The sequence below is a fragment of the Neomonachus schauinslandi genome, chromosome 5 (assembly GCF_002201575.2).
Source record: "Neomonachus schauinslandi chromosome 5, ASM220157v2, whole genome shotgun sequence".
Lineage (NCBI taxonomy): Eukaryota > Metazoa > Chordata > Mammalia > Carnivora > Phocidae > Neomonachus > Neomonachus schauinslandi.
The window spans coordinates 14,746,332-14,762,009 of NC_058407.1; the positions used below are offsets into that span (position 1 = coordinate 14,746,332).

Here is a 15,678-nt window from a genome sequence, read left to right on the forward strand (position 1 = left end):
CGCCCCCCACAAGAACAAATCTATGATGATAGCTGTCGGAATGATGGTTATACTTGAGGGGGTTGCTGGCTGGGAAGGGCGTGGGGCAGCCTTCTCGCCTGGAATGCTCTGGCCTGATCTGGGTGGTGGCTACACAGATGTATACGCATGTAAAAACTCATGACGGTGTACTCCCACTAACTGTGCGCCTTAGGTAATACGTCTTACCTCCGTGATAACAAGATCTAAGTCCTGCCTTCCCACGCAGGAAGCGGAGGGCTGCGGCAATCACGACAGGCTTCTTTCCTCTCCTGCTCTAGGCTGCACACACTAAACCAGCGAAATCCCCGGGGCCGGCCCAGCTGGGGCCTCTGCTTGGACAGCCACAGTCACGGCCGCCCACACAAGGTAAGAGCCACAGGTCACCAAGGGAAATCAGACAGGGAGGATGCTGAAATGCCCTGAGGGGTCTATGGGTGCTCTCCAGAAGGCACTCTGGGAAAATCCGCCGCAGTGCTGTGTCCACAGAATACGTGCACTCGCTCTGTGGGCCGGATGGATGAGACTGTGATGTCTGTCACCCCCTTCAACTCAGGCAGGAAGGACGGGGAGATAGGTGACTGCTGAGCACCTCCGCCGTGCCAGGCACCGGGCAAGGGACTTTCTCATCTACCCCCCCCCCCCTTTATTTTTCTTCTTTGTCTCCCAAGCACTCCCCAGTGAAAGCATCAGTATGTCCTTTGTCCAGAGGTGGCCATGGCACAAGTACAAAATGCAGGTTTATACATGTGGCTTTTCAGATCTTTGAGAAAGTGTCTTGTTTCTTAGCCACTAGTGGTGCCTAATTATGGATTTATGAGCCAAGCAGCCAGACAGAGAGAGAAAGAAACACAGAACATTGATAAGACTTCGTCGATGGAAATTCTCCCTCAAAAAATATTCCAGCATTGCTGTGTAAATGCTGACACTTAGGAGAGAACGGATAAACTCGTGATGACAGGAGGGAGCCATGGCAATAACTAACTTTCTCATGGAACTTCGCCACCTCTGTGTTGTCCCGCGCAGGCCTGGCGGGGGACACCGCATGCCGCCGCCTCGCTCAGCTCACTCGCAGCCAGAACCTTCCAGATGCGCCCCCTGCTCTAGCACCAGCTTGGAGCTTCCGTGCAGCTCTGCATCAAGAGGCCCCACCGGCTGGTTTCATGACAATCTTCTTAAGAATCTCCTTAGAACCTGTCAGAAAGGAAAAGCTTGACTCACGTTGTGGCCTTTCCAGTTGCTTTGATTAAAGTGACATATTCATGGTTTCTTGGGACAATCCGGCCTTGGGCATTAAATGGCATCGTCTTCCACGGGTCTCGGATAAAGGGCCCAGTCCATCTTTCTTGTGTCTGCGTCTCTTCTCAGAAAAGCAGAAAGTATTCAAGAAAAGGGAGATTGCATAACTTCGTAACTGTGTGCATGGACGTCGGGATTCTTCGTGAGGCAGATAGACGTGTTTTTGAATCCTCCTCCTCATCTCAGTACTCTTAAGTCTTAGGCAGGTCTCGTCGTTTCTCCGAGGCTTGGTCTCCCCAGGGATATAACCGCTGCCCTGGGTAGTTATGGGGAGCTGTCCATGGGCAGCAAGGTGCCCGGCGCGGGGGTATCGCCCAGGAGGTGCTAGCTCAGTTTACTAGGAATAACTATCTATATAACTTCCACCGTTAAAAACTTACACACAATAACATGTGTCTTATTAACAATTAAAATATCCATGTTGTTCTTAATGATCATTACCGTTAACCGTCCTTAGAAATAAAGCAGCCCCACTACCCTCCTGCCTAGAGGTAATTCTATCATTATAAATGTTCAAAAATGATTTATTCATCCCCCTGCCGGGCTCCTGGCTGTGCCTCTGCCCTGCCCTGCCCTCTCCTTTCCCGCTCTGCCCCAGGACTTACTTTTTTAAAACACATTTGAACCGAGCACTTTTTAAAACAGAGAGCTACTGTATTCTGGTTTCCTCTCCGGCCCAGAGTACAGACATGCTTGATAAAGAGATATTATTTTAAGGGACACGGGGCTAAACACACTTTTTAGTGAGTTGAAAAACAATTAATTTAAAACCAATTAAGATAATTAAAGCAAATGCTCATTGAATTAACATTCAGATTAAAAAATAACAAGGCTAATTAAAAAACAATGCTTTCATTGAGTTCCCAAAATAACAGGATCACATTATTAACTTGTTTGTTTGAACTCACCATAAAAAGTGAAGTTTTCTTTTAACGAACCTCATAATTTTTTAGCACCAATCCTGGTGCTTAGGCAAATACTTTCTATATATAAGTTAATGGGTTTTTGTATGTGCTGAAATTAAAAATACTAAATTGTTTGCTTTGCCAAGACACTGAAAGAAATGAGTGTCTCTTGAGGAAGCCCAGGTGTCTAAGGGATTCGACAAATTGTTAATAAATAAATGAATGAATGAGGATCCAGATTTTTCCAAGATATTATTGGCCCCGGGGTAGGGGAGGAGACGGGAAGACTTGAGCTAAAAGTAGAGAACAGAGGTTTTCTTTGCCCGGAAGTGGGTTTAAGACACACAAGAGGAGGCCAGCATTTAGAAATCAGGAGCTTTGGCACAAATACCTCGATTTCAAGTTCTCTGGATAGAGCAGAAGCTCTGGAAGCCAGGGGCTCGGGCTCCTCCTCAGCAAGTGTCCTCTGACAGTCCCAGCGGCTCCCTAGGACAGCAGGACTCCGCCATTTGCCTCAGGCCCCGCTCCTCCCTATTGTCACCCTACTTCCTTTAGCTTGCACCTCTTTAGAGAAAGAGTTCTCCGAACTATGTTTTTATCTCAAGGGAAAATTTTTTTTTAATTTAAAGTAGCAGTCTGCTTGGGCTGCCATGATTTTTGGGACACTTGCCTGCTTCATTTATTTCGGCGTTTGGGTTGGAGATCACTGGGCCCTCTGAACCACCAGGACAGACCGCGACGAGGGCGGTGCACAGCAAATCAAGGCCATGTGCAATCACTTGCTAAATCTTGGCTGCCATTCAGTCCAGCGTCGGAAGTGCTGCCCGGGCTCCCAAGAACGTCCACACTGGGAGGGATGTGGAGGGTCTGCTCCGAGGGCCTCATTTTACAGACAAGAGTCCAGAAACCCCGAGAAAAGTGACTTACTCACTCGTGGCCGCAGAGCAAGTTAACGCGAGACTGGAGTTAAGACCTGGGGCTCCTGGTGCTGCCAGACATGCAGGTCGTGCCCTCTGCAAAGGTCCCGGCTGGGATGACGTTGGAGGGCAAAGGTCAGCTGAAGCCTCGGCCCAGCTCCTCTTGCACCTGGCTCAGGGCAGCCACCCCGGGAGGAGAGCACCTTTTCTTCATTTGCACAAAGATGTGAGGACTCAGGGCAGCCCTGCATGGCATAGTTTCGGGGGTTTGTTTTTTGTTTGTTTGTTTTTTAAGGAAAAAAGAGAAAACGAAACAGAGCTTTTGAGTCAAAGAGATGTAGGTTTGAATGTTGGCTCTCCCCCTTATTAAAAGTGACAGCTCGAGCAAGTCGCAGTATATCTGGGACTCAGCTTCTTTGGAAAAATGGGGACATTTGTGGGGATCATGCCTAACCCGCAGCGCGATGCCAGGCTGCCCAGCCCTAGGCTGGGGGTGTAGTGTGCTCAGTAAGACCCGGGGAGGGCAGATGAGCGGAAGCCGCGTTAGGAAAGGGCCCCGGAGACGGGCCCCAGCCCCTTTGAACTCCCAGTCTCCTCACCTGTCTGAAGTGATCTCAACAAAGCCAGGCGAGGACAACTGTGCTGCAGGCCCCCATCTGTTTGGGCAAAATGCAATTCAGTCAGCAGCCCCGACACTCGGGCTTCAAGGATGAGGAGAGAGCACCTTGCTTGCCCGGGGCCTTGGAGTTCCACTCAGTCATTTCTGGGCGGCTAAAATGTCCCCAAGTTTATGATGCCCCTTTGCTTGTTGGTGAAGGCCCACATGCTCTGTGCAGTGAGAGGGAGAAGCCAAGACCCCGTGAGCTTCCTGTGGCTACGCCTTCTAGTTGGGAGACCTTGGGGAGGCTCAGTGTGCACCTCTCCGTGATGAGAAGGATGGCATCTTCCCTACCAGCCCCTCTCTAGATCAAATGACATATATGCCTTTGAAAGTTCTTAGAAAAGTGTAAAAAGCTATTGAAAAGTAAGGGATAATCCATTGTTTTGAAAGGAATACATCTTCGGTGTGGAAAACATCAGTGAGCCAAAGGAAGAGAATTAACCCCACCACTTTAGTAATCATGAGCCGTGGCTCGTTACTCAAAGCGCGGAGAGCAGAAGCATCACCTGGGAGCTTGTTAGAGATGCAGAACCCCAGATCCCCCCGGTAGGAGTCTGTGTGGGCCGCCATAACAAAATACCATAGACGGAGCAGCTTCGACAAAAGACATTTATCCTCTCTCTGTCCTGGAGGCTGGAAGTCCAAGGTCAAGGTGCCAACAGGACTGAAATTTCTCCCCATGGCTTGTGGACATCACCTTCTCACTGTGTCTTCATGTGGCCTTTCCCCTGTGTGGCCCCTGGGGTCTCTCTCTCTCTCCTAAGGACACCAGTCCTATTGGATTAGGGCCTCACCCTCATGACATCATTTAACAATAATGAGTTCCTGGGGCGCCTGGGTGGCTCAGTTGGTAAGCGTCTGCCTTCGGCTCAGGTCATGATCCCAGGGTCCTGGGATCGAGCCCCGCATCGGGCTCCCTGTTCAGCGGGAAGCCTGCTTCTCCCTCTCCCACTCCCCCTGCTTGTGTTCCCTCTCTCGCTGTGTCTCTCTCTGTAAATAAAGAAAGAAAATCTTTAAAAAAAAAAAAAATTTTTTTTTAACAATAATGAGTTCCTTTAGGGCCCTATCTCCAAATGCAGTCACCTTGAGGGTGAGGACTTCTAAATATGAATGGGGGGGTGGGACACAGTTCGGTTCACCACACTCTCCCTCCCGTACCTCCTGTATCAGAATCTTTATTTTGACAAGATCCCCCAGTGATTCGTGTGCACATTAAAATTAGAGACACGCTGGTTTGAGGGGACAACTTTCCAGTCTTTATGTTTTACATAGCTACATACGTATGTGCTAAAATGGAATAAACCGGGCGCCTGGGTGGCTCAGTTGGTTAAGCGACTGCCTTCGGCTCAGGTCATGATCCCGGGGTCCTGGGATCGAGTCCCACGTCGGGCTCCCTGCTCTGCGGGGAGCCTGCTTCTCCCTCTTCCACTCCCCCTGCTTGTGTTCCCTCTCTCGCTGTGTCTCTCTCTGTCAAATAAATAAAATAAAAAATCTTTTAAAAAAAAATAAATAAAATAAAATAAAATGGAATAAACCTGTACGTGCTATTTTGTAAGCTGCCTTTTTGTTCAGCAGTATATATTTAGCACATATTGTCAACAATATTCTGTCATTTACTATGATTCTGCCATATCATATATGATGGCCACAGCATATTCCATTATATGGATGTATCTTAATGTTCCCGATCAGTTCCGCAATTGGGCATTTATATTGTTTTCAGCTTTTCACTGTTTAAAAAAACACTGTAATGAACATCCTTGAAGCAATATTTGTGCACAGCCATGTTTATCTTAAGAAAAACTTGAACGTCATCACTTTTCCCCCTCTAGGGGGCCCTCGCCAAACTCCGACTCAGCAGCCGGCGCGATCTGGAAGCCCGTCCCAGCAGAGGCTCTCCCCCCAGGGCCAGCAGCCCCTGAGCCCCCCATCTGGATCTCCGCAACCGCAGAGATCACCAGGCTCTCCGCAGCTGTCCCGGGCATCCAGTGGCAGTTCTCCAAACCAGGCCTCCAAGCCAGGCGCCCCCCTCACCTCCCAGCCCCGGCCCCCCGTTCAAGGCCGGAGCGCCTCCCAACAGGGGGAAGAGTCCAAGAAGCCAGCACCGCCCCACCCTCATCTCAAGTAAGTGCTCTGGGGTTGGGCAGGGTCAAGGGTGGAGTTGGGCTGGGGCAGAGCTGGGCTGACTCGGGACAGGGACTCGGAGACAAAGGGCCTCACCCAGATTTTAAATGGGTAGGAGGCCTAGAGGATGGAACTTGGATGACTGGCAGGGCTCAGGAGGTCAAGAGTATAGGGTAGATCCCACCACCATCCTCCAGATACACACACACCAGTTATCTCTTGCTGCATAAGAAACCTCCCTGAAACAGTAGCTTAAGAAAACAGCCATTTTTTTCGTTCAAAATTTTTTGATTCAGCAATTTATGCTGAGTTTGACTCACCTGGGAGATTCTTCGGCTGGTCTCTCCTGTAGAGTTCCCAGATAAGATACAGGATGGCCAGTTGGATTTGCATTTCAGACATGTGATGAATAATTTTGAGTATAAGTATATCCTCAAATATTGCATGGGCTATACTTATACTAAAAAAGTATTTATTTTTCATCTGAAATTCAGATTTAACTGGGTAGCCTGTATTTTTATTACTAAATCTAACAGCCCTACTCTGCTGGGATCGTGATATGGCTGCAGTCATCTGGCATCTTCACTGGCGTTGGATGGCCCAAGAGGGCCTTACACACAAATCTGCTGTCAGCTAGGCCTCTCTCTTTCATGGGCCACAACCTCCTTCAGGCTGGGCCCCACCTCCTCACATGGTAGAATTCCATCCCCAAAGAGCACAGGTAGAAGCTTCAAGGCCTCTTGAGGCCCAGCTTTGAAGGCACACAAGGTCATTTCATCCCACCACATGCTTTTGGTCAAAGCAACTCACATGGCCAAAGAGACCCTTGGTAGGAGGACCTGCAAAGCCACACTGCGAAAGGCTAGACCCCAGGCACAGGAGGAACTGTGGCCGTCATGCCATGTTTGTAAACGACCCATCACGATACACACACTCGTCCCCTTTCCTCTCAAGCCCATCTCTCGGTTTGAGGTCAGAGAGGTCCCAGATGTGTTTTCTTGGGAAAGCCCCTCCCTTCCTGCAATGCCAAGCACTAATATCGATAAGCATAGTCTCACTCCCAGCATCCCGTGTCCACTTACCATGTGCCAAGCACTTCACCTAGTTGGGGGTTTTCGTCAATTCTCACAAGCTTAGGAGTTAGTAACTATTATTATCTGCATTTTACAAATGAGGAGGAGATGAATAACTTGCCAGAGTTCCCACTGTTGGTGAGCGGAAGAGCTAGGATTGAGCACAAGGCATCCAGTCCCTGGATCGGGCTAACCATAATGTGTTTGAATGGTGATCCATTCACATGGCCCCTCTGATATCTCCTCCTCTAATATCTAAAAGATATTAACAATACCAAAGATACACAGTAAAAAACCTTCCTCCTGCCTCATTCCTATCCAGTGCCTTCCTGCCCCCCTGCTCCCCAGAGGTGACCACTCTTGTTAGTTCCTTGTGCAGTCCTCCAGTGTTTCCTTGCACAAATACAAAAATATATGTTGGTTCCCTCCCCCCACTTTTTACAAAAGGTAGTACTTACTATCCACCCCATTCTCCTTGCTTTTTACATTTAACGATAAATCCTGAAGTTCTTCCATCAGTTCACTGAAATTTTCTCCTTTTCACAGCTGTATTATATTCCTTTTTAAAATTTTATTATGTTAGTCATCATACATTACATCATTAGTTTTTGATGCAGTGTTCCATGATTCATTGTTTGCGTATAACACCCAGTGCTCCATGCAGAACGTGCCCTCTTTAATACCCATCACCAAGCTAACCCATCCGCCCACCCCCCTCCCCTCTAACACCCTCAGTTTGTTTCCCAGAGTCCATAGTCTCTCATGGTTCGTCTCTCCTTCAGATTTCCCCCCCTTCATTTTTCCCTTCCTTCTCCTAATGTCCTCCATGCTATTCCTTATGTTCCACAAATAAGCGAAACCATATGATGATTGTCTTTCTCTGCTTGACTTATTTCACTTATACAGCTGTATTGTATTCCACTGTATAGCTGTACTATAATCTAACTCATCCGCCACAAACAGAAATGTGGTTTGCTCATGCAGAGAAGGCTGCCATGAATAACCTTGCACACACACTCTTTCTCACGTGTGCAGGATCAGCTGTAGAGAAGATGCCAGCAAGGGTGTTGTTGGATCCAAGGGGAAAGGCATTGTGAATTTGATAGGTATTAGCAAGAGGTCCTCTGGGCAATATGGTGCCGTGGGTCAGAGCCCAGACTCCAGAGTCAGACCACCTGGTTTCAAATCCCAGCTCTCCCACTTAAAAGCTGGATGACCTCAGAAACATGACTCAACCTCTCTGTGCTTCTACTTCCTCACATGCGAAGTGGGGACAGGAGGACTTACCCCACAGGCTTCTTATGAGGATTAAAATGAGTTTATGCACAGTTAGCGCTTAGAATGCTACTGGCAATTTATAGGTGTATCTGAGACAACCTCTCCCATGTGAAGAGGTGCAGCCCAGCTCATCCCAGGTCAGGAGAGGGCTTTGGAATTTTGGATAGTAAGTACTGACCCTATAGTAATCCAGCTAGAAACACTTAAATCTCCTGATTTACTGCTTTGAAGTATTATGTGGTTCAGTTCAAGTAAGCAGGTGTTTATCAGATCCCCAATCTGCACCTAGTCCTGGATAAGGCCCGTGCGGAATAAGCAAGGGGTACAAGATGGTCCCCGTTTGGGAGAGGATTTGGGTTTTATGGTGATGACAAGACTGTGTGGGGCTTTCTTACACTTGTGGCCTTTTGACAGCATCTCTTCCTGTGTCTGTCACCTCCACCAGAGTGCGAGCCCCCTGAGAGCAAGGGGATTCATCTCCACGGCCCTGTCACCTAGCGCTAGGCCGGCTCAAACAGCGGGCGCCCTGAGGATCCCAAGGCGGGTCGGAATCGGTAGTAAAGGCTTCAGGGAAAAGGTGGGGATTGAAGCCCCGAGTGGGAGAGAAGAGGCCCAGGGGTGAGCTGGACCGGCCCGCCCTTTTACCGGTGAGGTGAAGGAGGCCCTAAGCCGTGACGCACTTGCCGAGGCCAGAGGGGGCGACAGCAGAGCGGGGTCCGGAACGCGGGCCTCCTGACTCCCAGACTAGTGCCAGGAAGGGCAGGAGGAGGTGCCACAGCCCGAGGCTGATACAGACTTCACAGGTGACCTGGAGGCAGGAGACTGGGCCAGTTGCCGGCCGGTAACGCCTGCCCTCTGAGCAGCCCAGCCTGGTGGGCACTCCCCTGTTACTTGGTGTGAGCCCCAATTTCTGCACCTAAAAATGGAGGACACCGATAACCACCGTGCAGGTGAAAGACTGTGTGTGATGCATTTCGCATCACGTAAGCATTGGGATGCCTGGTTTCCGGTCATCACATCCTCGTGATGACTGGGCTCGCCCTGCCGGCTTCCAGGCAAGCCCTCTCGACTGTGTCCCGGGCCCTGTCGCCCCCAACCCCCCTTGCCTTTCTGTTTCAGCAAATCCCAGTCCCTGACGAACAGCCTCAGCACCTCCGACACCTCCCAGCGCGGGACCCCAAGTGAAGATGAGGCCAAGGCCGAAACCATCCGCAACCTGAGGAAGTCCTTTGCCAGCCTGTTTTCCGACTAACCTGGCCCGGGCTGGAGCAGGGGGTGCTCCATTCCACTCTCCCTTCTCCTGCCTCATCTTCCTTCTCAGCCTTGGTTCCCGATGGGAACAGAATGGAGGGCCTGAGAATATACTCTCTAAATGCCTTTGACCCAGGAACTGAGTATCTATCTATACGTGCTCCCCCTCCCTTCACCATGACATTCCAGCTCATCCAACTCAGTGGTGGGCCTTTGACAGCCTCCGGGTTCCTCAGTTCAGGCCCTAAAGGCATCACATCTCCTGCCCACCCAGATGCTTGCTCCCCTGCCTCAGATAACCAAGTGAAATGTCTGTGTGTGGCTAGTTTTCACATTTCTTGTTAGTGTTTTGCTTGCCTTCGGGTGAAGGCCCCAAGCCTCCCCTCCATCAGGTGCAGGCACTGGGACCTCAACAACATTGGAGGCAATAATCTTTCGACAGTGTTTTGCAAACAGAAGGAGAAAAGCCCAGCCAGGGGCACCTACTACCTACCCATGCTAGCTCCATCTAGGCTCGAGATCACCCCCCAGGCCAGACAGGCTAAGCCCCATCCCATGTGGCCACCGGTGGGATCCTAAGAACCGTGGAAAGAAATCAGATCCTGTGTGAAAAGTGGGGCCTTCCAGAACACAACAGAAACAGAGGGGATGTCCTGAAGTGCTGCTCACGCCCGGACTGGACGGCCACGGGCAGACCACGGATTCTTTGACGAATCATCACTAGCTCCCAGAGGAGGAGGATGCCCTCAACTTCCCAAAGAGGGAGTCAGGTTAGGGCTCCTCCAGCCATTCTGGGGTGTCACCCCACAAGGAACTCTGAATTCCCACCAGGAAGTCTGTCCCCTCCTCCAGGACAGAGGAGGAGCCAGAGAGAGTCTGAGGCACGGGCTGAGAAAGGGCCATGACAGGGACTTCGAGGCTGGCATGCCACGGACTGTTGCCAGCAAGGCACGGGTAGGTTACTCAGTTATAAAAGGTTCCCATGGTCAAACATGTTTAGGAAACACTGTTTCTATTTCTTGTTTTGAGGTTGGTAGTGCGCATTACATGTCCAAGGTCCTCAGGCTTCCTGCGGTAAAGAAATGAGCTTTCACCTTGCTTAACCCAAACTTATTAGACGAAACAAGTTCCCTGCAGAGCTGGCAAATGTCCCGACTCCCTTTCCAAAGCCTGCTCCCTCCATCAGACTGCCTCCCGTGATCAGACAGGGTGCAGGGCTGCCCCGAGTCAGCACGCACCCGGTGCTAGAAACATTGTAGGTGCCAGAACCAGCCTCCTGGGCTCGTTTCGAGCCCAGGACGTTAGAACATAGCCACCACGCTCTCCCCTTGCAGCCATTCTAAGTAGAGGAGAGAAAGCTCCTAGGACAGGGTGTAACACCACGAAGCCCATGTGTTTGGGGAGATCAGGAACACAGAAAACACTCAAGGCAATCATCCCTTCTGCATGGGAGATTAGGATCGGAAAAAGTCAATCTCACTTGGTTCTCAGTAATAAAATGCAACCCAAAACACACAACAGAGCGGTCACAGGCCCGACAAAGTTTCTCAAAGTGTGGGCACAGCTAGCTTCATTTCAGACCAAAGGAGTCTGGATTTCTGGTCATAAGGCCCAGACCTGTAGGTTGGTCGGTCTCCCCGAGTATTCTGCGCGCATATTGAAGTCAGACCAGCCGCCCTGCGCTGAGCGGGGAGGGAAGGCCACGCTGCGAGAACAGTACTGATGTGGACGCTTTCCAGCCAGGGACCCGCTCCTTTGCTGAGCAAAACTAGTGGCTTCATAAACTGTGTGGCTGAAATGTTCCCACTCCCTATAATCCGTCCTAAAACATCTCACATCCAAGCTCCATCTCCCACATACTCCAGCTACAGTAGCACAGACTTCCTTCATCAGGCCAGGCATCCTGATTTCTGGAACCACGCACACGTGATCTATGACATAACACAATAACCGGCACATTGCAAGAAATGTTCCCACTGGTCTGCATACGAGCGTCGAGACCCAGAGTGGTCTTGCAGAGAGCACGGATCCCCAAAATGGACTGTTTTCTCACATGGGTAGCATGTGTTCCTTCCAAACATTTCACCTTTCATAGCTGTGACATTTTTGAATGGGAAAGGACAAAAAAGAAGCGAGGAAGGGAGTCACTCGGCAGAGGTTCTGAAGGGTTGTTTGTTGTTTTTTGCTTTGTTTCAACACAACTTCGACCCAAAGAAAGGCTAGCATTTTCCTTCCAGGCTGACTGGGTGAGGCTGAAACACGGTGAAGAGCCATTTGGTTTGTGCTAAGGTGGGGCACAGTGAATGGGGATTGAAGGATGTCGCCTCGGGGGACACTGCCACCCCGGTCTTCCTCCTGTCACCATGGTAAGCTGGTACCGTAGCTGAGCTAGGTGTAAAGTCAGCTTTCCAGGGACACTGAATATACATATCCTTCTCTTCCATTACCCCTGTGTTCTCTTCATCATTACCGCACTCCCTCCGAACGTTCATGCCCGCTGAGGAGGCAGGGAGGACGGGCCTTCACTCACATGGCAACAAATACCGGAGCGAATCCCTGGAGCGGCCTCCTGACGTTCCCCTTTGGAGTCTGCCGGGCAAGGAGCTCGCGGGGAAAGCAAGCTGGTGCAGGTCGCTCGTGGATGAGCTACGTGAGTCAAGGCAGTCTGATGGAGGGAGCAGGTGTTCAGGACGTTTTAGGAAACTAGGAAAATGTACACAAAGTGTGAAGACTGGAGGAAAAGCCTGTCTTTAAAAGAGTCTCAATGCAAGGAAGTCACTTGCCCAGGAACAGAATCGGAGTCTGAAAGGGAATGGGAGCAGATTCAGGGGGCCAGGAGGCATCCCCCGTGGGACACGGGGCCAGGGGGGACAGGTGGCCACAGGGCCACCAGGGCCGGGAGCCAGGGGGACGAGGTGCCAGCGTCAGGACCAGGCAGCAGAGGCTGTGGCGCGCAGAGAGCAGGACCACGTGCCGCACACCAGAGCCCCGCAGAGCCCCGCAGACGGCTGGGCCCCAGCTGAAGATGTCCCGCAGGTGCTCCGTGTCCCTTTGGAACCTGCCCCTCCCCGCCCCAGGGAGCAGACAGCTCGTGCTTTATTCGGCTTCGCGGAACAGGTCCGTGGCTCGTTCTGCTTCATGTGTTTGGCACCGGTGAAAGCACACAGGTCGGAGTCCGAACTGAAGCCGGTTAAGTCAGGTGGGCGGATGCAGGCAGTGACTGAATCAGATAGGGGACTAGTTCAGGGCCCAAGTGCACTTTTATAGCGCATTTTTCTTTATCCTGGAGAGCATGCCGGCTGATTACTAACTGTGCTGACAAGTGTCAAAAGCTGTCCCCGACTCCCACGCAGTCACTGGTAAAATTCAGAGGTTCGGTCTAGTATTTGGACTCTAAGGGAAAGCAGCATTTGGGGTTTGGTTGGAGACGAATTGGAAGTTTGGGCAACAAGCAAGTCAGATCGGTGCATTAACCAAACACAGAAAGGGCACAGAGGCTCCCTCTGTTTCCGCAGGCAAAATACGCAGCCAAAATAGATGAGACCGGGACTCTTAGATGCTGGGTTCAGAGCTCTCTTGACCAGCCAGAGGAAGAGGGGAATGGCCAGGACGTGATTTCTGAAACCGGGGAGTCATTCCTTTAAGGGAAAACCAATCAAAAACAAAACGTTCCTTCTACAATGCGTATGTGTGAATCCTTTAAATGCCCCTTTGCCTTCCATCGTTTGTGTTCCGATTGGTCCCCCCACTTGTGATTCCCATTTGCAAACTCTGATAGTGTCAGTATCTGCTATCTGTGGTCTTCCTTTGAGTCTAGGGCAGAAGCAAATTAGCACCTGGCAGCCACCGCCCAGGGAAGGAGAAAGGCAAGTCTTGGCGCCAGCCCCGAGCATAGGGAGCAAAGGGAGGAGAGTCCGGCTCCGTCAGAGTAAGAATTACTGAGATCTGAGGCTAAGCAGCGATCTCAGAATTGGAGCGCCAAGCAAGAGTGAGAGGTCAAAATTCAACCATTTTTACAGAGGGAATCACAAAACCTCCCATCAGAAGAAAAGGGTACCTCCCATGATTTGATGTCCAGCCATGCCAAACCATATCCTCCATTTATAAAGAGGAGGAGTGGGGTGGGGGGGTTCCTGGGTGCCTCAGTCGGTGAAGTGTCTGTCTTCGGCTCAGGTCATGATCCCAGGGTCCTGGGATCGAGTCCCGCATCGGGCTCCCTGCTCAGCGGGGAGCCTGCTTCTCCCTCTCCCTCTGCCCCTCCACCTGCTTGTGCTCTGTCTCGGTCTCTGTCTCTCTCAAATGGATAAATAAAATCTTAAAAAAAGTAAAATAAAACTCATTTTAAAAAGAGAGAGAAGGGGGAGAGAAAGCGTGAGCTCCTGTTAGTAAAATTAACAGTAGGGCAAAATACGGGGCCACAGAAAGTCGTGAAGGCTCCAAGCCACTGAAGAACTGAAGTGTTACCAAAACGCTTCCGGTCACGCTACCATCTCGCCTCTGTCCCAATATGAGCAAAGTGATGTCACAAAGTCACACAGTGTGTGCGCCGCCGCCAAACCATCATCTCACTCTCATGACCTACCAGCAATACGTAGGGCTCCGTGGTTTCGGCTGAATGAAAAGAATGTAGGATTTTACAAGCTTCCAACTATAAATTTAGCCATTCAAGAGGAAAAGCTTTGAGGCTGGTTTAAGAATTTAGAATAAACCACTGTTCGAGGACAAATTTAGGCGTATGGCACACCGCCAACATCCTCAACTAAGAGATCTGTCACACTGGCCGGGAAGTCTGATGGGGTGTCGGAGGGAGAGGAGCCCCTGCATCCCTGGGACACCAGCACCCTCCGCGGGCCGCTCGAGGACCCTTCAAAAATGACCGCGTTTTGCAAACTCATTGTTTTATAGTACTTGGTGCTTCTGGTCATCACGATGTCCTCCAGACACACACACACACTGCAGCCTGACACCACAGCCAGCCACAGAGAGGTGTGGTACACACAACACACACACCACAAACACACACACACACAGCCTCACACCACAGCCAGCCACAGAGAGGTGTAGAGAGAAGGGTGTACTTGGACCCACCAAAGCTTCAGGTAATTCTTCAGCCCAGACCCAACTAAAGCCACACTGCATCTAGTGGACACATTTTTTAAAAAGCTGTTCTATAGCTCAGATATCCCAAAATACCACAGAAAGAAATGTCAAGGCCCCAATCCTTTGCCCATATACATTGAGCTACTAGGGGTGGCATGGCCTCTAGAAAATCCTATTATTGACTGAATTTTCTTCACTGTGATGGAAATAAAGACTATACGTGTAGCAAAAAAAATATTTTCACATTTACGTAGGACTCAAAATATTCTTGCAGCATAGAACATTCCAAGCCATTTCCTTATATGCAAAACAGACTGTTTAAAAAAAGCAGGAAGACATTGGCAATATTCCTAAATATTGTCTGCATATACTAAGAGTGTTTTATTCCTGTGTTGTGATTCAGATTTTCATTTGTCACTATAGCATGTTTCTATAGTTGTATGATAAGACAGTTGTGTTTGGCCTTTCTCTTGTAAGACAAATAAATCCTGAATTCTGTGTATTTTAAATCTTAAAAGCAAAATGCTCTTCAAATAATAAGAGACTATCTTTGAAAACAAGTACTTGACCAGCACTTAAAAGCAGTAAAAATTGATGTTAAAAGATGTCATCTACTTAGATTACAAATTAGGCACCAAGTGTTCCAAACACAAGAAAAAAAATCATAACTGCACTCCAGAAGAAGCCAGAAACAAGACTCCCTGTAACCCAACGGTTGTCAAGAACTGCTGCAGAGCCCAGAAGTTTCACCAGAGAACCTGAGAACGAGCTGCAGGGAGAGGAGATGGACTGCGCAGGTGGGTGTCCAAAGCACCCACCCTAAGTCTAGTTCAACCGAACTAGCTTGGCTTTTATTCATGTTATAAGTCAGGCTTCTGCAAACGATTTTGTTTGAAGAAAGGGTGCCACTAAAAAATAATTTTTACAAAATCCCCCGCAACAATCTGATGACACTGAATAGGTTCTCTGATTATTCTGAAACCTCCAAGTAATGTTGTGAAGCTGTTCTATTCATTCTCTATCTTTCTGTAATAAAAATTAAGACTGCCATA

At 49.7% G+C, this 15,678-nt stretch overlaps 1 protein-coding gene across 2 annotated transcripts in view; it reads left to right on the plus strand.

Annotated features, from left to right (window-relative positions):
- SYN3 (synapsin III) overlaps positions 1 to 9,527 on the plus strand; it is a 415,136-nt gene extending 405,609 nt beyond the window's left edge. For both annotated transcript variants that reach the window (XM_021687386.2, XM_021687385.2), the window contains 3 exons: positions 300 to 387; positions 5,633 to 5,924; positions 9,395 to 9,527. In XM_021687386.2, coding sequence (XP_021543061.1) covers positions 300 to 387; positions 5,633 to 5,924; positions 9,395 to 9,527 — 513 coding nt within the window. The remainder of the gene's footprint in view (positions 1 to 299; positions 388 to 5,632; positions 5,925 to 9,394) is intronic.
- The last annotated feature ends 6,151 nt before the right edge of the window (positions 9,528 to 15,678 follow it).